This window comes from Coenobita brevimanus, unplaced genomic scaffold, assembly GCF_032717465.1.
Source record: "Coenobita brevimanus isolate Jiangsu-jjx unplaced genomic scaffold, ASM3271746v2 jjx.HiC_scaffold_161, whole genome shotgun sequence".
NCBI lineage: Eukaryota > Metazoa > Arthropoda > Malacostraca > Decapoda > Coenobitidae > Coenobita > Coenobita brevimanus.
The window spans coordinates 88,854-116,131 of NW_027642460.1; the positions used below are offsets into that span (position 1 = coordinate 88,854).

Sequence of the window (27,278 nt, forward strand, 5' to 3'; positions counted from 1 at the left end):
ATCTGAGCCGGCGAATATCCTCCTCCTTCACTGTACTCTTCCCTACATTCACCTTTAGATTCCGTTTCTTACACACTCTCCCAAACTGATCCACCAAGCCTTGCAGCTCCCCTTCGTCTTCATTTAACAACACAGTATCATCTGCAAACAACAGTACAGGGAGTTTCCAAACGCTACACTCTCTCACCAGGGCCACTCCAACATCCACTACCCTACCTTGTACCTCTTTTATTACCCCATCCATGTACAGATTGAACAACCATGGAGACATGACACATCCCTGTTTCAATCCAATATTCAAAGAGAAAAATTCACTTAGTTCACCATCCACATGCACTGCAGCCTTAGCACCATCATACATACTCTTCACAGCATTCAACAACTTCCCATCTACTCCAAATATTCTTAATACTTTCCACAATCCTTGTCTATCCACCCTGTCATATGCTTTCTCCAAATCCATGAAAGCCGCATACAACTTCTTTCTCTTCTCTAGAAACTTTTCCACTAAAGATCTACGAATGAGTATCTGATCTACACAACCTCTTCCCTTCCTAAAGCCTCCCTGTTCTTCTCCAACTAATTTCTCTGTTCTTTCTCTAACTCTGTCAATAAGTATCCTACCATACACTTTTCCTATTATACTAAGAAGACAAATGCCCCTATGATTACCACACACTTCTTTTTCCCTTTTCCCTTTGTACAAGGGAATAATTATACCTGACTTCTAATCCTCCGGGACTCTACCTTCCTCCCAGGCCAATCTGCACATCTTCCACATCCATTCTACTACTATCTCTCCCACATGCTTCAGCATTTCACCACACACTCCACCAATTCCTGGGGCTTTCCCCAATTTAACTTTCTTCATTGCTTCCACAACTTCTATCCTACTGATTTCTTCCTGTCTTCTCACCTCCCTCCTTTTCCCAGCCATTCCCCAGCCACTTATACTCGCATTACTTCCATCCTGTATGTTCAACAATTCCTTACAGTGTTCTCTCCATCTGCTCACTTTTTCTCCCTTCTCCACTAGTAATTTACCATTTTTATCTTTCACTCCCCTGCTAACCTCACTTCCACCCTGTCTTACTCTCTTCACCTCTTACCAGAAAATTTTCTTAACAGTCCCTCCACTTTACACTCAAATTCCTCATCCACTCTCTTCTTACTCTCTCTTACTAATCTTTTCACTTCTCTCTTTCTTTCTACATATAACTCTCTCTTCCGCCTCTCAACTTCTTCCACGCCCCTATTTCTCATCCATTCATTGTATCCTTTCTTCTTTTGTGCCACAGCCTGTCTCACCTCTTCAGTCCACCACGCTGTTCCTTGCACCCCCCTCCGTTTTCTCTTCCCAATTCATATATGCCCAATCGTTCTTCCACTTCTCTCTTATACTCTGTCTTTTTCTCGTCCTCTTGTAACCTTTCCACTCTCCTTGCAACTACTCCTTCCTCTCGTCTTTCCCTTCTTCTATTTCTCCATCTTACTTGGATCCTAATTCTGGCCACCAAGTAGTGGTCAGAAAGTCCACTCCCCCAACCTCTATAAGCTCTTGCATCCATTACACATCTTGGCATCCTTTCATCCACACACACATAATCAATCATTGCCTACCTTTCATGCAGTTCACCATATATATATATATATATATATATATATATATATATATATATATATGCTTCAATGAATGCCAGAAAGGTCTCCCTGGAGCGGAATAAAATTCCCTGGAGTAAGGCAGAATTATATACATTATATACTATACACTGACAGCAATAATATGATTCAAAAATGCATCACACTGAATGCAACGATTAAAGTGAACAACCCAGCACTTGATGCATCAGTGCCATGACCTGTGGTGTTTCACATATACTGTATAGCCTGTGGGATGGAGCTGAGAATTTCCCAGGACTCAATTATGACTACATAATAGCTATCTGAGTGAGGGAGAAATGGCATAGACTCAATTCTGTATGGAGGAAAAAGAAAGAAGAGTGAGTGAAGGAACAACACACAGAGGCAGTAAAGGCAATTGGACAAGACACCTGGAGGAGTAACAAGGAGTGTGAAAAAGCCAGGAGGAGTACCAAGCATCGGGAAAAAGTTACTCCAATGTACACCAATTTAGGACATACAACTTAGGGTTAAGGCAAAGCTTTCACAGCCCAGAACATTTAACCTTCAAACTGATGATGTATTTTGTATTGTTTTTGTGATGGACAGTAATGCAGCTTTTACCAACCCCATCACTGCTACACAACTACCCAAAGCTGCATGAAATTGTCCAATACTAACATACCCTGTAAAACACATATAACACTGGTTTCAAGGATTAATATTAAGATAGTGACCTGCTGCCTTGCCACAGTTTTACATGATGGAGAGAGAGAGAGAGAGAGAGAGAGAGAGAGAGAGAAGGGGCGAGGGGGGCCTGTCCCATTTCCACCTTCAGATCACAGGGGTGTGATATTCTGCAACCTTATTCTTGATCATTCAAGGGTAGGGAGACAGACCAATGTCCCTGGCAACATCTGTATAGAACTACCCCTTGACATCCATGAAGTCATGTGTCGATGTATGTTTCTTAGCAATGCGATACATTGCTATAATGATGAACAATAAGTCAGACACATATTTGGGATAACGACGGCAAAATGGTCACAAACTCGCCAGAACGATGACTCCCAGTAAGGTGACTGAGCCAAGATGGTTGCCCATTTGCTGTGGTCATCTGCCTTTCATTCAATTTTGTGTGTGTATGGCCAATGAAATGCCACTGCTATCACAATATAGCAGTGCAAGTAACAAATGGTGCAGTGTGCAATTTTAAACACTGTATACTATTTTTGTTTGACATACTGAAACTTGGGATTTGGAATCATGTGTGGCAACGACAATGCCCCTGGTGGAAAGGGTGGTGCTACTCAGGGGTGCCAAGGGCAAACGGAATGTTTTTATAGATTTTTTATTTGACAATCAAGGGCACCCTCCCTAACCACAATGAACCCATTCTATCGACCTTGGTACATGATAAATCGTTGTGATAGGTTTTCACCTGACATAATCCCATTGTACAGAGAGACATGAGTGTACAGGATTCAAACCTGCCTTTACAGCATCACTGTTACCCTGAACCAAGAACTCTACCACCAGATCATCAAGAGTCATACAAAAAGGAAAAGGTCATGTAACCAAGTTTAAGAGATAATGCCCACACACCATACAAACAGAGTATTATATGGTACCTTGAAGGAAGTACTGGACTGGTGTGATGTCAAGGTGGTTTGTGATGATGCAGTGTTGACGGCAGCAGTTTGATACTCTCATTCATGGCTCTTACACCTGGTAAATCCACACCAGTCACCTGGTGTCAACTGCCTCTAACCCAAACACGATTCTTCATCTCTTGTACCATGTCTGTCTTGGTCATCACATGGTCCTCTGTACTCATCTCCCTCACACTGAAAGAAAAGTGTACAATTATGACACTACACACCAACTTTTTCTCTTTTAGCACCAACAGGGTACTTAGCTATCAATTAAAATTCCTGTACAGAAAACTCCAAAACCATATAAACACAATTTTCAAATACATTTCAATTACTAGGGAACTGTGCAGCTGAAAACAAACTTCATTACTACCCTGATAATTCTCAGCTGATGAAAAGGTGAGGTAAACAACTCAGACCGCGATACAACCCCACCACACCAGAGGGTGGGGGGTTGGCTGTCGACAGCCGTGGTTTAGGGGTTAATATCTGGGCCAAGTTAAGGTGAAATGATTATAGAAACAGGGTTACTGGATACAAGGCATGACATACCAGATTGTTTATGACATGAATGACGTGCAGTACATACACAATACACAATACAGTATCATCCTGCTGATATTGCTAATGATGTAATGATGTTTTGAGCCTAGGTTATTAGGTTAATGTGTGTGTGTGTGTGTGTGTGTGTGTGTGTGTGTGTGTGTATTTTTTTTTAATGCTTGGAAGAAGGAACTAAAGGCCAGGAGCCTGCAAACCGTAAAAAAAAAAAAAAAAAAGCGAGCCAAATTCAAGATCCGACCATTTCAAGATGCGTGGACACACTGCGTTTGAAAGACTAGAGATCATAGCTAGCAGGAAATACAGAGGGAGACAGTTCCAGAGTTGACCTGTTGCATGAGGGACTGGGAGTAACGGTTAACTCTTGCACCGTAAACAACTAATTAAAAAAAATCCTATCTACACTATAAATTATAACTAGGAATAAATTCCCATCTCTCCCTACAACTAAAAATAAATGAACAACAGAATATGATGCTAGTCATTCCATACCTTACTAGGTAAGACTGTACTGGAGGATTATGTACAGCCTTCACTAACCTCATACCAGGGGACTGATGCTGGAGTAGGGAACCTTCAAATGGTGGCACTGATGTAATGGGGTGGCTCAAATACCATGTTATACAAATATCTATCAGCTACTACCGTAAAAAAGGCAGCAGGACTCGCAAATAATTTATTGAAGTCCACCCTCTGTTGTGACTGAGATTTTAGGTTGACTTTGTTCAAATCCCACATCAGACCTATCCTGGAGTTTGCCTCCACTGTATGGAATACAGGCTACCATGGAGACCTGAGGCTCCTGGAGTCTGTACAGCGCAGATGGACTAAGCAAATCAATGGCCTGTCTGAACTCAGTTATGCTGACCGTCTGAAAACCTGGGTCTGTATTCTGTGAAAGGGAGACTGATCAGAGCTGACCTCATTAAATGCTGGAGAATCTTCCATCACCAGTCCCCAGGTGCTCCGCCAGAGCTTTTTTCTCTTCCTTCATTAACTCACACCAGGGGCCATAGATTCAAGGTGGCCAAGCCCCGCACTTCAGCCGAGTGTAGACACAGGTTTTTCAGTATCAGATGTATAGACCTCTGGAACTCTGTCAGATGATACTGTTCGTGCTGACTCAGTTGCATCATTTAAAAAGTCCCTCCACTCACAGCTAGGTCACATCTTGTTCGATTATATTGAATAACTACGAATCATAATTCGAAGTCCTTCAAGTAGTGCAACTACCGTGCCTATGCCACAAAACTCAGCCTACCTAACCTATTTAACAAAATGAATCTAACCTAACTTACCCTGATGGTCCTTTCTGACTCATCCGACATGCTATCGCAACCTAACCTAACCCAAGATCCTCGAAATTACAAATATTAATAGAAAATAGAAATATTAATTTGCACACGAAAACACACATACACTAAATGACAGCAAAAATCCACTTGGTATGTTAAGATCGCCCGTTAAAGACGCGAAAAAAAATAAATAAATACCTTGAATTATGAGCATCCCATTTCCGTATTTCGTCAATAATCTGTCTCTGAAATATTATGATAATTCGCTGCATATTACGTGGCTATCTTTTGATGCCCCTAATATATAATGGAAATGTTTTTACGGATAGTGTAAGCAAATTTAACTGTGCACATTTGTCACCTGGCCACACCTTACAGTTCCTGGGCCGACTACACACGGACGAATTTCCTCACATTATCCGTAAAATCATTTTCACTATACATCAGAAAAACCACAAGATACCTACCTAATAGGGAGTCAATCATCGCTATGTTTGTGACACAGATTATTAGCGATACATGGTAATTACACCGCACCTACTGTAATGAAGCCTACCTCCATCGTCAACAACCACCTGGTTCCAATAATGGTGCAACATTGCATATTACATACAAGCATTTCTTGTACCTGTAAGTTTAATTAAAACTTTGGCAAGAAGTTATATATATATTTTCTAATGCAATGATCTTTTCTACGGCTGTAAATACGTTCATTAACGGCCGAAATCTTCAAGTGTCTGTATGAGTCGAAGGATTTGCATTTGTTAGAGAGTTATGGGCAGGCGGGAAACCTTTGAATTTTGGGAAAACTTGAATAATACAATACTCAGGCTCTACACTCCTCCCACAGTTCTTTGTGACTAGCACCAAATTCTGCAGATTAAGTTTTTGCTATAGTATTCAAGATGGCAATTTAACGCCTAGCTAAACTGGTTATACTTTAATGCAGCTAATGCCAAAATAATTCAGTTCCCATTAGGCCATAGGAACATAACTATTAACACAGGCCAATATGACAGATCATGAGAGGGTTAAGATGACTATTAACTATCTGACTTATGTAATACTTTTTTTTTATTTTAACCCTACTGAGCTATTGACTATATGAATTTACCTCTGTGCAGTCTATCAGTCAGCCCATCTGTCTGCCTATTAATCTATCTTTGTCTTTCTAATGTGCCTGTCTATTTATATCAGGCACCTTAATGGAGGGATGGAGTGGTCTATGAGAGAGGGGGTGTGAGCTGGGAGCAGGGCAAGATGGCAGGGGACAGGGCAACGTGAAGGCGATTTGTTTGTGGTCACCCCTTACAGGTTTAAGGTGTTTGGCAATAGATAGATAGATCGACCTTTATCAATGATGGGTTTGTTATGAACAAATCACCATGTCATCCTGTCCCCTGCCATCATGCTGCCCTCCCTCCACTACTTAAATTTCAACAACTCACCTGACAATGACTCCCTTCATCCTTTCTCTTCACCAGTGGTCGGTTTACGCCTTAACAAAAAATTTCTAGGAGCAACCAGACAGATGACCGCTTTATGGCACTCACTGCATTCATGCCCTGATGAGCCTAGGGTTACAGCAAGTCTGGCACATACAACCTACAGTAGCTACCTACAAACCCTCAACCACTCATCTGTACTCAAGGTGCCACAGACTTCACAGTGAATTTTCCTTAATTATCATTCACATTATACTACAAACAGAAATTGTGTTATTAAAACTATATACAGTTTTTATTGTTAAGTAACCATAATTTGAAATGTCAAATGGACCCATCACCTGCAGACCAGCAACCGTCCCTGCAGGGCCATCCCTTTACTGGATGGATGTTGCATCTGTCGCCCCACACAGTTAGCAGTGGCACCTTATCAGGCTCCACATAACCTTGCCAGAGGGAGAAGCCTTCTTGTGGTGGCACTGATATAACAAGGCAGCTGTTCTACCCCTCACCTCCCTCCCTATCCCCTGAAAAATGGACTACAAGCAGGAAACATGTCATATGTGACATGTGATTCCACCCATTCCAAATCTATGCTGACAGCTGAAGTGATGTCCTGATATAAGCTTAGGATGTGATGATGTTTGGCAGTGGTGGTGTTAATGAGGGTGGTGCTGATGTTCATCAAGCACAGTACTAAATACTTGAAGTATGCTATGTCAAAAATACAGCAATATAGCTCAGTGATACATTCAAGTTCAATAACATTAAAAATTTACTATTCTTAATGATCTGTGTACACAGATGAATACGCAGGAGGCACAGACAGGACCAGATATGTGGAAAATGAACAAAATAATTAACTCTGGTATGAACACTGTTTACACCTCTGATATAACTTAGCTATTTGAGCACTTAATGTTTGTGTAATGTTAGCCACAACTCACTCCCTGTCCTCCAAAAGAGGTTAGTTTCAGCCTCCAGTCCATTGGGTTCATGTCCAAATGAGCTTAGGGGATGCACCAGCACTGTCTGGCAATTGCTTGGCAATATTAGTTGTCAGTGGGGAACCTTTCAAGGTCTGAGTTATGAAACCATCTTGAATTTACTCTTGAATCTTGAGGGACATCTTATGTATCTTACTTTGGCCCATGTCAAAACTTTTACTCACCACTGGGAACCTCCAGAGGTCTACAGGCTAATTTTTCACTGAAGTAAGCTTCAAATGTTGAATATTCCAGTGAAGATTATCATACTTCCATATTCTGATACTGTCAGCTGTGAGGGAGGTGAGAGAGAGAGGGAGACGACCAACAAAATAACATTAACACTGACCAACACAAGCCAAGTTCTTCTGAGTACACATCCCAGGCATGATGTGAACAATTCTGAGTGACCAATTCATCCATCCATCCATCCATCATCCAATCCTATGTTGCCCCATGAGGAGCGTAGAAGCCCGGGGCTAGGCAGTTGGTCCTGACGTTTAAGATGAGACCAATTCGTATGGTAAAATATTCCGAACTCGTGCGGTGCAGACACACACACTAACCCTGTGCTTCATTACCTCTGCCAAAGAGGTTATATTTTTGGCTCTCTTTGTCTGTGTCTGTCTGTCTGTCTAACTGTTAGCAACATTATAGAAAAATGTGAATGGAACTGCACCAAATAATGATTACTGACTGAGGACCAGCAAAGGAACAAATGATTAAATTTTGGAAACAAACAGATCAAAGGTCAAGGTCAAAAAGGGTGGTGGTGCTACCTGGGCAGAAGTATGCACTCCCTGAGTGCTGTTGTTTCACCATGTCAATTACATACTTCAGGCAAGTGTGTCAGCGGCCTTATGTGTACAATCAACATGACGTTACCTAGGCCCATGTGGCTCATGATTTTGTAGACAGGTGAAGTGTATATGAGTGGTCCAGGTTGGTGGAGCCTATGGGTGTGTCTAGTGAGGGAGAGAGTGAGTTACCCGAGCACCACAGTGATACACCACACACCTGCCATGCATAGACAAAAAAATCTGTGCTAGACTCTACCCCATAAAAAAAAAAAAAAAAATGATACTTTGGTATAACTCCACTTTTTAAAAGCTACAAATATTTTGGTACCCTTTGGCAATTTATACACAACTTGAGCATACTGTGAAAAATGATCTGGTGCTAAATAATTCTTTGCCAATGCTGCCAGAATATATCTTGATACATATATTCACTGCTTGTTCTATCCCAAACATCTTTGCTTTTCCTGCCTTTCTCCTGCCCTACTCTACCCTAACCTACTCACCTTTTCATCGTGCAGTCCTGATGCAACCATATAGGCGTCTCCAATGATCTCGATCTTGTACACTTCGTAGAGTTCGATACGAGAGACGAACATCTTGTAAGGTGCATTGAGGAGCGAGATGACCTGTTGATATACAAGCAGGGAGAGAGTTGGTGTTGGTGTTGTTCATCAACCTGTCTGCCTGGCTGAGCTGGCAAGTGGTCTGGGAGAGTTTGTGAAAACTATGAGAAGGATTTAATTGATGTACTTTATTATCTTGTGGTAGGTGGTGGTGACCATCATCCACTCACTTGATGTAGTGCTGCCTACTTACTCCTTCACCTTTATCATTCTTTCTCTGTGTCTGCCTGCCTCACCTTCCCATTTCCCTCATTTTTCCTGTCATTTTTTATTCCTCCTCTTTCCTTAACAGAAGGCTTTACATTGCATGACAAGCCTAATGGCTGCCTGTAAGCCAGGAAACCACTTACAAAGCTGGGTGGTAACCATATAACCAACCCACACGTGTTACCTACGTGTCCACAAGTGGTTTGGCGGAGAGTTAGTGCACCTCCCCGTAAACAACTAACTCAAATAGCCACCCCTTACGGGATCATGGCGTCTGGCTTTAGGTGGATAGACAGTGATGCAGAAATGAACAGTATGCAATGTGAGCTGAAAGAGATGGTATCGTATCATGTTAATATCATCTAACTGGTTTTCTTTTATGTAGCTAATGTATTACGAGAGATGGCATTTGTGTTAAGACTGGTGAAGGAGAGTAAGAAGAAAGTGGATGAAGAGTTTGGGAGGAATCTGAGTGTGAAATGGAGGGAGAGTAAGAAATTGTTTTGGAAGGAGGTAAATAAAGTAAGGCAGTGTGAAAGGGGAAATAGCAGGGGAGTGAAAGATAGGAATAATAGATTGTTGGTGGAGAAGAGAGAGAAATTGAGGAGATGGAAGGAGCACTTTGAGGAATTGTTCAATGTAGAAAGTGAGAGCAGTGTGAGTATAAGTGGTTGGAGAATGGCTGGGAGAAGAAGAGATGAGAAGAGGGAGGAAGATATCAGTAGGACGGAAGAAGTGGAAGCGATGAAGATCAAATTGGGAAAGGCCCCAGGAATTGATGGAGTGTGTGGTGAAATGCTGAGGTGTGGGGATGAGATTGTTGTGGAGTGGATATGGAAGTTGTGTAGATTGGCTTGGGAAGAGGGAAGGGTTCCAGAGGACTGGAAATCAGGTATAATTGTTCCTTTATACAAAGGAAAAGGGGAGAGAGAAGTATGTGGTAACCATAGGGAAATTTCCCTTCTTCGTGTGACTGGTAAAATATATGGTAGAATACTCATTGATAGGGTTAGGCATATGACAGAGGAGCTAGTTGGAGAAGAAAAAGGGGGATTTAGGAAGGAAAAAGGGTGTGTAGATCAGATATTTGTTCTAAGATGTTTAGTGGAAAAGTATCTAGAGAAGGGAAAGAAAGTGTATGCTGCCTTCATGGACTTGGAGAAAGCTTATGACAGAATAGATAGGCAAGGTATGTGGAAGGTATTAAGAATATATGGAGTGGAGGGGAAATTGTTGAGTGCTGTGAAGAGTATGTACGAAGGAGCTAGGGCTATGGTGAGAGTGGATGGTGAGCTGAGTGAGTTCTTTGATCTCAATGTAGGACTGAAACAGGGTTGTGTGATGTCTCTATGGCTGTTTAATATATACATGGATGGGGTTGTAAAGGAGGTGCAAGGTAGGGCAGTGGATGTGGGGGTGGCTCTAATGAATGAGGGTGAGAGTTGGAAGATTCCGGTGTTGCTGTTTGCTGATGATACAGTATTGTTGAGTGAAGATGAATGGGAGTTGCAAGGTTTGGTGAATGAATTTGGGACAGTGTGTAGGAGGAGGAAGCTGAAAGTTAATGTAAACAAAAGTAAAATTATGGTGTTTGAGAGGAATGAAGTCACAGAATGTACAGTGAGGTTGGATGGTGAGGATATGGAGAATGTGAGTGCATTCAAGTACTTGGGTAGTGTGATGAGTAAGGCTGGAACTTTGGGGGATGAAGTGTGTGACAGGGTACAGCAGGGAAGGAAGGTTGTTGGTTCACTGAAAGCAGTGATGAGAAATAGAGAGGTGAGTATAGAAGTTAAGAAGTCACTGCATGATAGTATTGTGATCCCTACCCTGATGTATGGAAGTGAGGCGTGGACCTTGCAAGAGGGGAACAAGTCAAGAGTGAGAGCAGTGGAAATGAGTTACTTGAGAGGGGCATGTGGAGTGACATGGAGGGACAGGTTGACGAATGAAGAAGTGAAGGAACGTTGTGGAGTACATGTGGATGTGGTTGAGAAGATTAGGAGAAATACACTGAGGTGGTTTGGACATGTGGAGAGAATGGAGAATGAACGTGTATGTAGGTGAGGTGGAGGGAGGCAGAGGTAGGGGTAGACCGAGGATGAGGTGGAGGGATGGAGTTGAGAGGTATATGAGGGAGGGGGGGTGAGTTGGGGGGAGGGTAGTCAAATGGTGGGTGACAGAGCTACTTGGAGGCGTTTTGTCTGCGGCCACCCTTTGCGGGATTAGGGCGTCGGGCTATAGATATATATATATATATATATATATATATTTTTTTAATGCAGATAACATATTCTGAGGGATAGTACTGTGTTAGTACAATCTATCAAGGTGTAATGTATGTAGATAGTCCTAATGTGTTAGAAGGTATGATACTTGTGTCAATCTGATCTTTGTAGTTTTATGTTGATACAGTAGCATGAGAAATGGCAGTTTTCATTATGGTATCCTCTATACACTTTCCCTGTGTGCAGATACTGTATTACTAGCTTGGTTTCATCTGAGAGAACTGGGGAACTGAGTCATCTATCTATCTATCTATTGCCAGACGCCTCAATCCCGTTTGGGGTGGCCACAAACAAATAGCCTCCACATCGCCTTGTCCCCCGCTATTTCACTGCCCTGCTCCCAACTCACACCCCCCTCTCTTATATACCTCTCCACCCCATCCCTCCATCTCATCCTCAGCCTCCCCCTCCCTCTTCCTCCCTCCACCTCACTCACATACACTCTCTTCGTCAGTCTTTCACCCTCCATCCTCTCCACATGGCCAAACCACCTCAATGTGTTCCTCATAACGCTTCCTATCACATCCACATCAACACCACAACGCTCCTTTATATCCTCATTCGTCAGCCTGTCTCTCCTTGTGACTCCACAGGGTCCTCTTAAATAACTCATTTCCACTGCTCTCACTCTTGACTTGTGTCCTTCCAACAACGTCCAAGCTTCACTTCCATACGTTGGCGTTGGTATCACAATACTGTCATGTAGTAACTTTTTCACTTCCATGCTCACTTCCCTGTTTCTTATCACTGCTTTCAAGGAACCAGCAACCTTTCTTCCCTGCTGTACCTTTTCAAGCACTTCATCCTCCAAACCTCCATCCTTACTCATCACACTACCCAAGTACTTAAACGTACTCACATTTTCCAATTCCTCACCATCCAACCTCGCTGTACATTCACTGACTTCACCTCTCTCAAAGACTATCACTTTACTCTTCCCTACATTCACCTTTAGATTCCGTTTCTTACACACTCTCCCAAACTCATCCACCAAGCCTTGCAGCTCCCCTTCGTCTTCACTCAACAACACAGTATCATCTGCAAACAACAGTACAGGGAGTTTCCAAACTCTATCCTCTCTCACCAGGGGCACTCCAACATCCACTACCTTACCTTGTACCTCTTTTATTTCCCCATCCATGTACAGACTGAACAACCATGGAGACATGTCCATGACACATCCCTGTTTCAACCCAACCTTCAAAGAGAAAAATTCACTTAGTTCACCATCAACACGCACTGCAGCCTTAGCACCATCATACATACTCTTCACAGCATTCAACAACTTCCAATCTACTCCATATATTCTTAATACTTTCCACAATCCTTGTCTATCCACCCTGTCATATGCTTTCTCCAAATCCATGAAAGCCGCATACAACTTCTTTCCTTTCTCTAGAAACTTTTCCACTAAAGATCTAAGAATGAGTCATGGCACCATTAAATTTAATGAGTCTTTTCTGTCCAACTCTAATGCAAGAATTAACTGATACTTCCAGTCCTTCATGAATGCAACAGGTCAACTCTGGAACTGTCTTCCTTTTCCTGTATTTCCCACCAGTCTTTTCAGCACACTGTGTCTTGGTATCTCTAAAATCTAAATGAACAGATTTTGAATTAATCACTTCTTATTTTTTCCTGAAGGGAACAATTTTATAGGCTTTCAGCCTCTGCTTCCTTCTTCCCTGGCTAAACAAACAGAAGAAAAAAATAAAGAGAGGAAATGGAGGATAGACAACTTATTATTATTTTTTTTTTTTTTTCATGGCACCTTCAGAGTTCCACCACAGAGCAGCGTTGTTTCAATATGTTTATACAGGCTCCAACATGCTTAATGTGTTGGCCTTTGTCACTTTATGGTTCTCCATCCTGCTTGATTTCTAACAGCCTCTGTTCAGTCCCTTATCCCTGGGGTCACAATGTATGACTTCATCCCCACGTTTCTTTTCTCTCTCTCTCTCTCTCTCTCTCTTTTTTTTTTTTTTTTTTCATCTCACAACTCTACACTGTGTGGTAATGTATGTGTTCAATATCTCTCTATCTGTTTATGTATTTATCTAAATGTACCTATATGTGCATGTAAATATGGTTGTATATGAATACATATGTATAAATGTGGCTCTGTGTATGTGAATTTCAATGTGACTATGCATATCAAAACATGACTATATGTATGTGTACATAAATGTGCCTGTATCTGTATGTATAGGTAAATGTGCCTATATGTGTATAAGTATGGTACGTAAATTTGGCTGTATGTGTACGTGTATGCAAATGTGCACGTATATGGACCTGTATGTGCATGTGTACATGCATATGCCTGCATGTGTATGTGTATGTAAATGTGCATGCATATACGAGGTCTATTCAGAGGGTATCTAACCTTAGACATGACAAGCTTAGAGCAAATCCTGTATAATACAGTTAGGTAAATTAGGCAGGTAAATACACACACACACAAAATCATCAGGTGGCTACTTACTTGATAGTGGAAGCAGTTGACTGAGAAGTGGATGACCGTCAAAACAGGTATTTTCAACAACGGAGATTCCATGACCATGCAGCTTCCATAAGGCAGATTCAATGTCAGAACCTGAAGAATATATTATAAATTAACACTTTTCATCCAAGACCCTTGATTAATTCACTGACCCTCAGGTGATAACTATCTTTAGTTAGTATCATGTGATTTTATTCAACCCAAGCAAGGCCTCGTATGTTGGGAGTCGGGACTTATAATCGCACCTCCAGTTTGAAATGCCTATTCTAAGCTGAGAATAAAATGGTTAGAAGATGTTAAGAATAAAATTAAAAAGACACTGGCAGGAATAAACTGAGCGAGATAAAGTGAACAGAAACATGTGATGGTAACACGATTAAAATCACCTTTGGGTAATCAGTCCGATCACCTGGCACTATCGTGCATAAATTAAGTCTATCATGCTGATAGGGGAAAAAAAAATTCCTGTAAGCTGAATATAACTGCTCTTTTTACAAGGAATAATGCTGCAGAGGGATGCCTTCATATGGTGTGGAACATGTATAGTTGGACAGCTCCCCTCCTGGGTCTACAAACACCCCTAATCCCCTCCCTATCCACCAAAGTGATGGTAAAATACACAAGCAATTTCAATCTTCAGTCCACCAGGTTCACACACATACACACGTTTTCGTTTTTAAAGGCTCCAACATGCTTGCATGTGTCGGCCTTGGTCACCTAATGGCGGCTCTCCACGCTGTACGATCCATTGCAGCCTCCCTGTTCAGTCCCTTAACCCTAAGGTCACACTTAATGACCTCGTCCCATGTCTTTCTCGGTCTACCCCTCATAACCCCACCCCCAATATTAACACTTCTCACCTTCCTCACCCAATTATCATCCCCCATCCTCTTCACATGTCCAAACCATCTCAGTCTACCTCTCCTCATCACAACACCAATACACTCCAGTCCCATCCTACCTCTCAACTCTTCCATTGTAAACCAAGCCCCTCCAGGCCTTGGAGGCAGGGACGCATTGCACATCCACCTAATCATTGTCATTTCTGTACGTCTGAGCCTGCGAATATCTTCCTCCTTCACTGCCATACAGCATTACACTCCTAACACATGCTGCATACAAAGACCCCTTAGCACATAGGGAGAGCCCTCTCAATGTCAGGAGAGGCAAGAGCTCCCTGAACTTCTTCCAACCACTTCTCACCCTAGCCACAGAGCTACCTCCAGCACACAACATGTCTCCCAAATAACAAAACTCTTCCACACACTCAAGAGATTCACCAGCAAGTTCAATCCTTTCACGTCTGACAATCTCCACCTGCTCACCCCGGCACGCCGTACACATAAAATCAGCATTATCTCGTAGTCTACCTCTGATACCACTACATCTCTTATGCACCCATTTATCACACACACTGCACAAGATGGAATTGCTTCCCACGCCCTTGTGGCAAACTGCACATGGCCACTCTCCCTCGTCTTTGACAGAACCGCCACCAACCCTAGATATCATCACTTTTGTTTTATCTGCATTTACCCTTAAACCCTTTTGCCCCATACCATCTCTCCACTTCCTAAACCTTTCCTCCGCCTCCCTTTCATTCTCTGCAATCAAAACCAAATCATCAGCATACAACAACTCCCACGGGAGTCCGTTTCTAAAGTCACGTGAAATGGCTTCAAGTACCATGATAAACAACATGGGACTCAAGACTGACCCCTGATGCACACCAACATTCACAGAAAACTCATCACTCAAATCTCCATTCACTCTCACCTGGGTGTGAGCACCCACATACATGGCCATAACCACCCTAACCAGCCACTCCTCCAAGCCAAGCTTTCTCATTGCCCACTTCACCACCTCTGTAGGGACTCTGTCAAAGGCCTTTTCCAAATCAACAAAAACAAAATAAAGATCCCTTCTCCTACCAATACATTTTTCCTGAAGCTGTCAAACAATGAATATGGCATCAGTGGTCCCCCTACCTGGCATAAACCCAAACTGCATCTCATCAATATTCACTCTTTCTCTAATCATACCTTCTAAAACTCTCACCATTACCTTCATTATCTGATCTAAAAGCTTTATACCTCTGTAATTTCCTCATTCCAGGGCATCACCCTTCCCTTTATACACATTTACAATTACACTCTTCAGCCAATCATCTGGGACAACACACTCATAAATAATCCTATTTATCAGGTCAGTGACTAAACTCACCCCTGTATCGCCTGAGGCCTTCAACATTTCGGCAGTCAACCCTGACACACCTGCTGCCTTCCCCACCTTCATCCTGCCTATTGCCTCACTCACAGTAGCAGCATCAATCAAAGGGCAAGGGCCAGACACTGGATCTGCTGGCTCCAAACCCTCTCTGTCCCAGTCAAACTCCTTCATTCAACAACCGGTTATAATGCTCTCTCCATGCATCTTTAATATCCTCACTGTTCAGCAGTACCCTTACTTCATCATTCTTCACACACTGCTCACCTATAATATCCCGATTATCCCTCTTCACCTGACCTGCCACCCTAAATATCATATTTTTCCTTTCCCCATGATTTAGGTTATCAATTAAAAGTCTCTGTGACTCAGACTTTGCCCTGTACCTGGTATACCTCTCTTCTAGCCCTATGCTTGGCAGCCAAAAATTCCTCTTTGCTACCAACCTTCTTCCATTCCCGGAAAAGCCTTCTTTTCTCCTTAACTGAAGCTTCTACACCCTCGTCCCACCACCAAGTTACTTTATGTCTTGGTGGTCCTCTTGCCCAACCGCATGTTACATCAGTAACTCTCAAGAGATTGTTCTTGAGGGCTCTGTACTGTTCATTAACGCCTCTGTCTATAGCTCCCTGTTCAGCCACCACTCTCCTCAACTTGCTATAGAAGGCATCCCTTACTACTTGGTTTTTCAGCTTCCATATTTTCCTCCTAGGTACATAAGTCCCCTTTTTCATCAATCGTTCCTTAAGCACCATATCACAAATCAGTAGTTTGTGCTGCTGCACACACTCCTCACTTCCTATAACTTTAACATCCCTCACTAACCTCCTATCGGCCCTCCTAACCAGAAAATAATCTATCTGACTGCTATTTCCCCCAGACTCATACGTAATTAACCTACTGTCTCTTTTCCTAAAATACGTGTCGCACACAATCATGTCCGTTGCCTCCCCAAACTCGAGCATCCTTTCCCCTTCTGCATTCCTTATACCATATGCACATCCCTCTTGCACTCCTTCATAACCTTGTGCTCAGTGGCGGCGCCAAGGGGAGGCTTGCAATAATGAGCCAAGCCCCCCCATCAGCCCCCCCAATATTGCCAGATTCCAAAGGCGAATTTAGGCAGGACGTCCCTTATTTGAACTTTCAATTTTGTATTACTATTTACAAATAATACACAAAAGTTGACGAAACGAAGTGTTATAAGTTTAGGAAAAGATTCAAGACAATAGATTAAATCGTGATTATTATTTTTAGCTGTTAGCATTTAGCAGATTCTGAATTATAGTAATTTCACGGAAATTACGGAAAATTTATCAGTTGACTCAACTTCTAAGGAAAACTTCCAGCCTAGTTCTAATACTAAGGGTAACTTATGTTATAATATATTCTGTGAAATTCTTGTAATTCAGATGGTTAGTTTACATATCCTATAATGAAAATGATAAGTGAAAGTAAAATACAGCATTATTTTATTAAACTACATTAGCCATTCTTTTAGTGTATTACGACTGTACGATTATTATCTCGTCTTCAGAAATATAATTGAATGTCGATTATGTCATAATTCGAGGCAGGAAGTTAATAAATTTGAATATATTTGATTAAAATGAAGTAAAGGATTCACACTGCTATAGGGCCTACATGGTCCTAGGCTCCTAGCCTAGCCCAGCATTCACGAATCGAGTGCACGATGAGCCATTCCTGTTCGATTCCCGTCAGCTACCAGACCAGTCTACCACGCGACGCGGTTGTGTGTAGATCTCCGAGTCTGTTGGCTGTTAATTGCTTAGTGCAGTAGACACTGAATTACTGAGCAGCTGAGCTTATTAGTTGTGGTTTTCGTCTTGCACTGATTTACAGGTATGGTGTAAGTTGATTTTTTCTACTTACAAATGTATATAGGCTACTATAAGATTATAAGAAGCTGTGGAAGGAAGAATAAAATAGTGTGAAAATATCTGGTCTGTTGTAATGCTAATATGCAGTTTTATGCTTCTGTGATCTGTGTGCTTGTTTATGCTGTTTTCCCTGTTTATGAAAGTAACTGATGGTGGTTTATCATATTTGATCACATAGGCCGGGTTGATCATGGAACGCTACCTGTTACCCAAGATTCCCAAGAAGAGGCCGTGAGATGATGATCCTCCTACAGACACACCTGCTGTTAATGAGGACCTGGACAGTGGTGATCGTGATTGTGAGTCTGCAGCCTTACTAGGTGAGGCTAGTGCAGAACCCCAGCCACAAGAGGGCACTTCTCACACCCATGGTGAGAAACTACTACCTGGACCCAAGGACCTGAGCCAGCTTCCAGATAGTGGTCCCACCTGTCCAGACTTGAAGAGATACCCAGCCACAGAATACAGTGGCCAGTCAAGGTCATTCAACAAGAACTGGCGTGATCATCATTCGTGGCTGGAGTACTCCACGACCCTAGATGCTGCATTCTGCTTTGCATGTCGTCATTTCGGTCATGTACACTTAAGCAAATGTGAGAAGTCCTTCACCCATGACGGCTTTCGGAACTGGAAGAAGGCAACCTCATCTCTGAAGTCTCATGTTAATTCAGCAGGACACAAGTTTTCTATGCAAGCTTGGACAGAGTTTAAGATGCAGAAAGCAACAGGTTCTAGGATCCTACATGCTTTTACTACCAACCATGAAAAAACTGTAAAGGAAAACAGACATTACATTAGAGCAGTAATAGACGTACTGCTCTACACAGCCTGCCAAAATGTTGCCCAAAGAGGTCACAAGGAAGACACTGATTCTGGCAACAAAGGTAACTTCCTGGAACTGCTGGACCTGATTTCCAGGTATGATGACATTGTCAAAAAGAAACTGAGTGGTGGTCCTGGCAATGCTAAATATACGCACCACGATATCCAAAATGAACTGCTCGCCATCATAGCTTCAATAATCAGAGAGGACATCAGCAACGAGGTCCTAAGAGCAGAGCATTTTGCCCTAATGGTGGATGAGACCAAGGATGTCAGCAAACAAGAACAGCTGTCCATTGTGGTGACGTATCTCCACAAACAGAGCCTTCATGAGGTGTTCCTTGACTTCACAGCAGCCGAGGGTCTGGATGCAGACTCATTGCTCAACAAGATCTTGGAGACCCTGGCCAAATGTGGTACTGACCACAACGCCTGCATTGGCCAGTGCTACGATGGAGCTGCAGTCATGTCAGGGCACATCAGTGGTATACAGGAGAGGTTTAGGAGAAAGGTACCACAGGCTGTGTATGTCCACTGTTATGCTCACAGGCTCAACCTTGTGCTCGTTGATTGTGTACACAATATCCAGGCTGCAGCAGAGTTTCTGTGGCTATACAGAGCTTGTACAAGTTCTTCTCTACGTCAGTAGTACATGAAGAATTTATAAAGGTGCAAAAAGAATTAAATCCCACAAGGCAGCACATAGAGTTGAAGCAACTGTCTGACACAAGATGGACCTCCCAACATGCTGCTTGTCTGGCAGTGAAAAGAACCCTACCTGCCATAGTGACAACCTTGAAACGTCTCATGGAGGGAGACAATGCACACAGAGCCACTGAGGCAAAGGGCCTGTGCATCCTGCTAGATCAGCAATTTGTGACAATTCTGATGGCCATGGAAAAAGTGTTACTGATGACCAAACAACTGTCAAACCACCTCCAGTCACATGACCTTCAGCTGGCCTCTGCAGAGGACTTGATGCAGTCTGTCATGTCTGGACTGACAGAAATGAGGACTGAAGCTGCCTGGAAGGAGTTAGAGGAGGCTGCTGAGGATTTGTGCAAGGTAGTTGGGATACGCACTGAGACTGAGCGTCCAGGTAGACAACGATCTGCTCCCAGACACCTGGATGAATTCATCATAACATCCAGTACAGGTCAGAGGGATGGAGCTATACCAGATGCCAGGAGAAGGACCTTCTATGCCATCATAGATAGAATGCTCAATGAGCTGAGCAGGCGATTTTCATCTGATGCCTGTAATGTTCTGATGGGTGCTGCTGCCTTGAATCCTAAGCACATTACATTTCTGGACAAAAAGCGCTGTCAGGAATGGCAGCCAGTTATGGAGTGGCAGAGGGTGATCTTGCAGTGGAGGTCCACCAATTGACAAGACTAATAGCTAGGAAGAGAGACAATGGCCTGGAAGTGTCCACACCACTTGAGCTCGCAGCCATGCTGGAGTCAAACAAGGACACCTTTATAGATCTGTATAAACTTGTATGCATTGCAGTGACCCTCCCTGTCACCTCAGCTGCCTGTGAGAGGAGCTTCTCATGTCTGAAACTCCTCAAGACATACTTGAGGAACAGCAGTGGCAACAACCGCACCAGCAACCTTGCTGTAATATCAATTAATTCTAGGAGGGCCAAACAGCTGAACATTGATGCCATTATAGACACATTTGCTGCCAATCACCAGAACAGGCGCATAGTTTTAAAGTAACGTGACAGTCGTTACACCTTGATTTAAAAATTCTTCTGATTCTTCAGATTGTATTAACTTCATAACATAGAATTTTTTCTGTCATGTTAACTGCTTGCTTACACATGATGTCTAAATTAATTGAGTTAAACTTCAATCTTATGGAATAAACTGGAAATAATAAATGTTATTATGTTGCGTATACATTAATCTGAATTTCCTTGCTAGTTTTATGTATTTCATTTGGCAGAATTTTTGATGAGATAAGAAATGTTATACATTAACACCGCAGTTTCAAAGAGTACAGGTGTCTAAAATGAACCTCAGTACATTCGGATATTATGAATATGTACATATCAATTTTCCATCAACACTTCAGTTTGATGACATTTTGTGAAGCCCCCCCACATTTTACCCCAGCCCCTCCTCAGCCCCCCAATGAAAATTTCCTGGCGCCGCCACTGCTTGTGCTGCTTCACCTACATGACCATTAAGGTCCCCTCCCACAACCACTATCTCATCATCCTGCATACCACCCACTACATGCATTAAATCATCCCAAAATCTATCTTTCTCTGCTTCATCCAATCCTGGCTGTGAAGCATATGCCGATATAATCACAGCTATCCTTCTACCGAACAGAATTTTCACTACCAATATCCTATCGCTTGCTCTCATAATTCATTAACATATTCCACCCATTTCTCCGCAACCATCACACCAACACCTCCATATCCGTCTGTCCCCCCTTGCCAAAACAACTTATAGCAACAGTCCTTCCCAACAATCTTTCTGGCTAATAAAAAAATAAAAAAAAACTGGACCACCAAATTCATGTCCAGATGGGCCTAGAGCCAAAACATAACAATGCAGACACATTCAGACACTTACTAGAGAATGAAGGCAGAAGGTGGAGTTTTGTTCCACTTTTTTCTCACTTCCTCTTCTCCTCTATGACAAAGTCCATGAATGACGGTCAAAACAGCTCCTGAAAAAATCATTTCAGTTTTAGAACCTTGATTAAGCTGAATAAAAATATCTGATGGCAGCAAGAACATCATCATCTAGAGATAATGAGTTGAAGTCCAGATGACTTAACCATAGGAAAAGCTTCCTTAATTGCTTTTTCTTTTTTTCTGGAAGACAGCAGGAGGTGAAAGAAGAGGGACTGGGTGGGGTTAAACTGGGGAGGAGATGAGGTGAGAGGAGGTGTAATGGGAGTGGAGGGAAAAGGTGCAGTCAGACTGGGGAGGGAGATGTCACAATATAAAGAGATTTCACAAAATAAAAAGATGCCACAATGAAGTGAGATGTTACAAAAATGAGAAGGGTCACACAAAGGTTTACGAGACTCCCTATCATCTTCTTACCATTATATTTCTCTGTCATGCTTACATTGTCCATACCAGTAAGGTTTAATTAATCTATCTATCTATTGCCAGACGCCTCAATCCCGTTTGGGGTGGCCACAAACAAATCGCCTCCAAGTCGCCCTGTCCCCCGCCATTTCACTGCCCTGCTCCCAACTCACACCCCCCTCTCTCATATACCTCTCCACCCCATCCCTCCATCTCATCCTCGGCCTCCCCCTCCCTCTTCCCCCCTCCACCTCACTCACATACACTCTCTTCGTCAGTCTTTCACCCTCCATCCTCTCCACATGGCCAAACCACCTCAGTGTGTTCCTCATAACGCTCCCTATCACATCCACATCAACACCACAACGTTCCTTTATATCCTCATTCGTCAGCCTATCTCTCCATGTGACTCCACAGGCTCCTCTTAAATAACTCATTTCCACTGCTCTCACTCTTGACTTGTGTCCTTCCAACAACGTCCAAGCTTCACTTCCGTACGTTAGAGTTGGTATCACAATACTGTCATGTAGTAACTTTTTCACTTCCATGCTCACTTCCCTGTTTCTTATCACTGCTTTCAAAGAACCAGCAACCTTTCTTCCCTGCTGTACCCTTTCAAGCACTTCACCCTCCAAACCTCCATCCTTACTCATCACACTACCCAAGTACTTAAACGTACTCACATTTTCCAATTCCTCACCATCCAACCTCGCTGTACATTCACTGACTTCACCTCTCTCAAAGACCATCACTTTACTCTTCCCTACATTCACCTTCAGATTCCGTTTCTTACACACTCTCCCAAACTCATCCACCAAGCCTTGCAGCTCCCCTTCGTCTTCACTCAACAACACAGCATCATCTGCAAACAACAGTACAGGGAGTTTCCAAACACTATCCTCTCTCACCAGGGCCACTCCAACATCCACTACCCTACCTTGTACCTCTTTTATTACCCCATCCATGTACAGATTGAACAACCATGGAGACATGACACATCCCTGTTTCAACCCAACTTTCAAGGAGAAAAATTCACTTAGTTCACCATCCACACGCACTGCAGCCTTCGCACCATCGTACATACTCTTCACAGCATTCAACAACTTCCCATCTACTCCATATATTCTTAACACTTTCCACAATCCTTGTCTATCCACCCTGTCATATGCTTTCTCCAAATCCATGAAAGCCGCATACAACTTCTTTCCCTTCTCTAGAAACTTTTCCACTAAAGATCTAAGAATGAATATCTGATCTACACAACCTCTTCCCTTCCTAAAGCCTCCCTGTTCTTCTCCAACTAATTTCTCTGTTCTTTCTCTAACTCTGTCAATAAGTATCCTACCATACACTTTTCCTATTATACTAAGAAGACAAATGCCCCTATGATTACCACACACTTCTTTTTCCCCTTTACCTTTGTACAAGGGAATAATTATACCTGACTTCCAATCCTCCGGGACTCTACCTTCCTCCCAGGCTAATCTGCACATCTTCCACATCCATTCTACTACTATCTCTCCCCCATGCTTCAGCATTTCACCACACACTCCATCAATTCCTGGGGCTTTCCCAGATTTAACTTTCTTCATTGCTTCCACAACTTCTATCCTACTGATTTCTTCCTGTCTTCTCACCTCCCTCCTTCTCCCAGCCATTCCCCAGCCACTTATACTCGCATTACTTCCATCCTCTACGTTCAACAATTCCTTAAAATGTTCTCTCCATCTGCTCACTTTTTCTCCCTTCTCCACTAGTAATCTACCATTTTTATCTTTCACTCCCCTGCTAACTTCACTTCCACCCTGTCTTACTCTTTTCACCTCTTTCCAGAACATTTTCTTACAGTCCCTCCACTTTACACTCAAATTCCTTCCAAATTCCTCATCCACTCTCTTCTTACTCTCTCTTATCATTTGATAAATAATTTTTCATACAACTAATTAAGTGTGCACTAAGAATACAGATATCCAAATACAGCACTGTAAATCATGATGTGCACGCTTCAGCGTATCAGCATACTGAAACAATATACAAGAAAATTCACTCTGCCATTCTTCATACTGAACTGTACTTCTAAACATATGGTGCTTGGTTGGGAATTAATATTTGGACATTCTACTATTCATATTACTTATGAAGGTTTTGGTGAAGTTGATCGTTTTTCATTTTTGAAGGCTCCAACATGCTTGCATATGTTGGTCTTGGTCACCTAATGGCAGCTCTCCATGCTGCTCGATCTCTGGCAGCTTCCCTATTCAGTCCCTTAACCCTGAGGTCACACTCAATGTTAGCCACTATTAGAGGGATAAATATGAATATGAAAGTAAATACTGTACCAGTACTCTGATTCAAATGAGAAACAGCAGCGTGGAAAGCCGCCATTAGGTGACCAAGGCTGACACATGCAAGCATGTTGGAGCCTTTAAAAATGAAACGAAACGAAACGAAACAGTTGAAAGAATTATTTAGAAAAAATAATGGAAATTATTCTGTTGTTACTGCAATTTTCTGCAATCAAGAAATCCTTCCATTAATACTGAGAGGTGTTACTATATATTCTACTTTCATTACTACATTCTGATTATTCAAGGATATACAGTAATGCTGATTACATTGATACAGAATAACTCATACTTATATCTTATACTGTCACCTGAGAAATTCCTACAGTTCTGTCACTGACAGTTCTCAAACCCATATGTGAGACGTCCACTGCATTAGGAAAAAAAATGAAGTTGTTTACTGTCCTGTGTTGGTGATGATGGCAGCTCTTACATTTATGCTGTGCTTACTGTTTTAGTGTTAACAATAATACTCATTCACTACAATAACTGATGCATGTGATTTGATAACCACATTAAGTGTGACCTTAGGGTTAAGGGACTGAACAGGGAGGCTGCAATGGATCGTGCAGCATGGAGAGCCGCCATTAGGTGACCAAGGCCGACACATGCAAGCATGTTGAAGCCTTTAAAAACAAAACGATTAACTGAGTTATCGGGTAAAAATACAATTCATTATCTGATAACTTATTCTGGACTTATAAATACACAGTACAGCAATGCTGTCTTTATAAATGTCACACATATCCTGTCTTTTCAGTGTCAGAGTTTATAACGTTCAGTAACTCTGACTTCATCATCCAAGGATACTTTCCATCATAATACTGTATTGTAAGCAATATGCAGAAACCATAACATAGCTGGTTCTCAAATACATCAATTATAAGTTACTATGTACAGAAGTAGAGAAGCAAGCCTTACATTCAGTATTAACACATTCCTGCACCCGGCCTGAGGTGATTCTAATCCTCCATCTCGCACCAGTGTTTTACTAATGAGCGTACCTCCCCCTTTTTTTTTTTTTTTTTTTTAACAGATAATGGATGTAAAAATTACTGGTGGAATAAGTCACGACGCTGGGAATTTTAACCTTACTGCCCCACCCTGCATACATTTTTTTCTTTTTTTCTAAAGCTCTGATTTTAAGCTGAATGCAAAGCAAGGAAAACTCACTTCTCTGGGAAGAAAGTATGGATGAGGAAAAAGAAACCTAAAGTAAATGAAGATAAACATAACTGTAAAGACACAGAATGCAGAGAAAAAAAATTACCATGCCATCCTGATCTTCTTTTGAAAGGAATCCAGACATGGAGGTGATATGTGAAAGGGGAAGGAGTGGAAACGGATTGTTCCAGTCAATCAAATGTGCTGGTCATGGAAGTGTGGGAATTTGTACGGAAAGGGGAAGGGGCTTGGAAATATCTTATTCAGCACAGTATTATTCTTTGTAATAAAACAAAAAGTACTGACTGCCTAATAACCTTTGTACAGTTCTCCTAGGCAGTGGAGGGGTGGCAAGCTTTGCAAATTTGTGGAGGATAAATCTTACTGAGGGGCTGGGTTGATGGGCAGTAAACACAGCAGGGAACAATGCCAGACAAAATCTTGGCTGCTGGCTTTATACTACCATTCTAAAACTGCTTTTGAGCCATTTTTCAAACTAATGTTTTTTGGGTGTGATATCACTGTTGCAAAAGTGGGGGTGAAAAAGTAAGATGCAGAGATGACATCATAGGTACAGGGAAGTGTATAACAATGCTTTTATCATTGTGAAAGTCTTGACCCTTCATCTGCTCATCCATAATAATTTCTTGAACATTCTGAAATTTATGACTGATAAATATATTGTTCTCTAAAGAATATATATATATATATATATATATATATATATATATATATATATATATATATATATATATATATATACCCCAAAGTTAGTTAACTCTATTACTACTAGGGGTTTCCAAGCAACAAAAATCTGGCATTAACCAGAATCAAATAACTACTGTAGATGTGGAAGGACTTGGGTTATTCGGTATGGTATCCTTAGTGATATACAGTAATGTCAGGATACTCTTGTGCCAGAGAAAACTTAAGCAATGAATCACCTTCCCTCCCTCTTGACAGGTTACAGTGCCTATAACCCTAATGCACTGCAGTTTGTATATTTCAATATTCCTTGTACTAGATCAGGTTTGGTTCACATTTAATTCAATAGTCAATATCTTATCAAAATCTACTGACATACAAAAAATTCATACAATTGGCAACATTTTGATTTACTCACCCACTGGACATAGCCGTTTTATTAACTTCCTAACATCTTTTCTGTATACAATTCATGAACTTATGTACAGATTCTCAAGCAGTACATTACAGTACTGTATACGGTTGGCAAATGCACCTCAGAGCTGCAGTGTTTAAAGGTAAAATTGCTAATTTTTTGCCAACCTTTATGGTAAGAACATTATTTTTTTGGTGTAGAGTCTCAAGACTGCTAGGAAATATTTATATTTTTGAGTGATGTAGATGGATTAGTCTGTGCTGACTTGCACTGTTATACAGTGTCTGTGCAGCAGAGATTGTACCAGTAAAGAAAATTATAGTACTGTAGAAGGGACATTCTTAGTTTCTAGATAATGTCAAGAGACTGTATTGTGTATGGAAGTGTGTATGAGTACTCACACAAAAAAGCAAAGCAACATTCCAGTGGTAAACACTAGAGCAATTTATGTTCCAAATGTAAATCATATTCTGTTCAATATTTTCCTTTCATATATTGTTCTAAACATTGTAACACAGACTTGTTTGGCTGTGAGTGTGTGTAGCCTATGCAGTGGCCATCCCTTGACAGTATACCACTATTAATTTTTAGTCTCCCTGAGCACAGGAATTAACACTCCTCAGATACCTTACACAGATTAACAGTAATGAAGGAAGAGG

General features: G+C 41.8%; 1 protein-coding gene across 1 annotated transcript; it reads left to right on the forward strand.

The window, feature by feature from the left end:
* Positions 1–9,459: 9,459 nt before the first annotated feature.
* Positions 9,460–19,578, forward strand: LOC145389623 (zinc finger MYM-type protein 1-like). Its single transcript, XM_080264863.1, has 2 exons — positions 9,460–9,514; positions 18,362–19,578. Exons 1-2 carry the CDS (start codon positions 9,460–9,462, stop codon positions 19,576–19,578), a joined length of 1,272 nt encoding a protein of 423 aa, XP_080120989.1.
* The last annotated feature ends 7,700 nt before the right edge of the window (positions 19,579–27,278 follow it).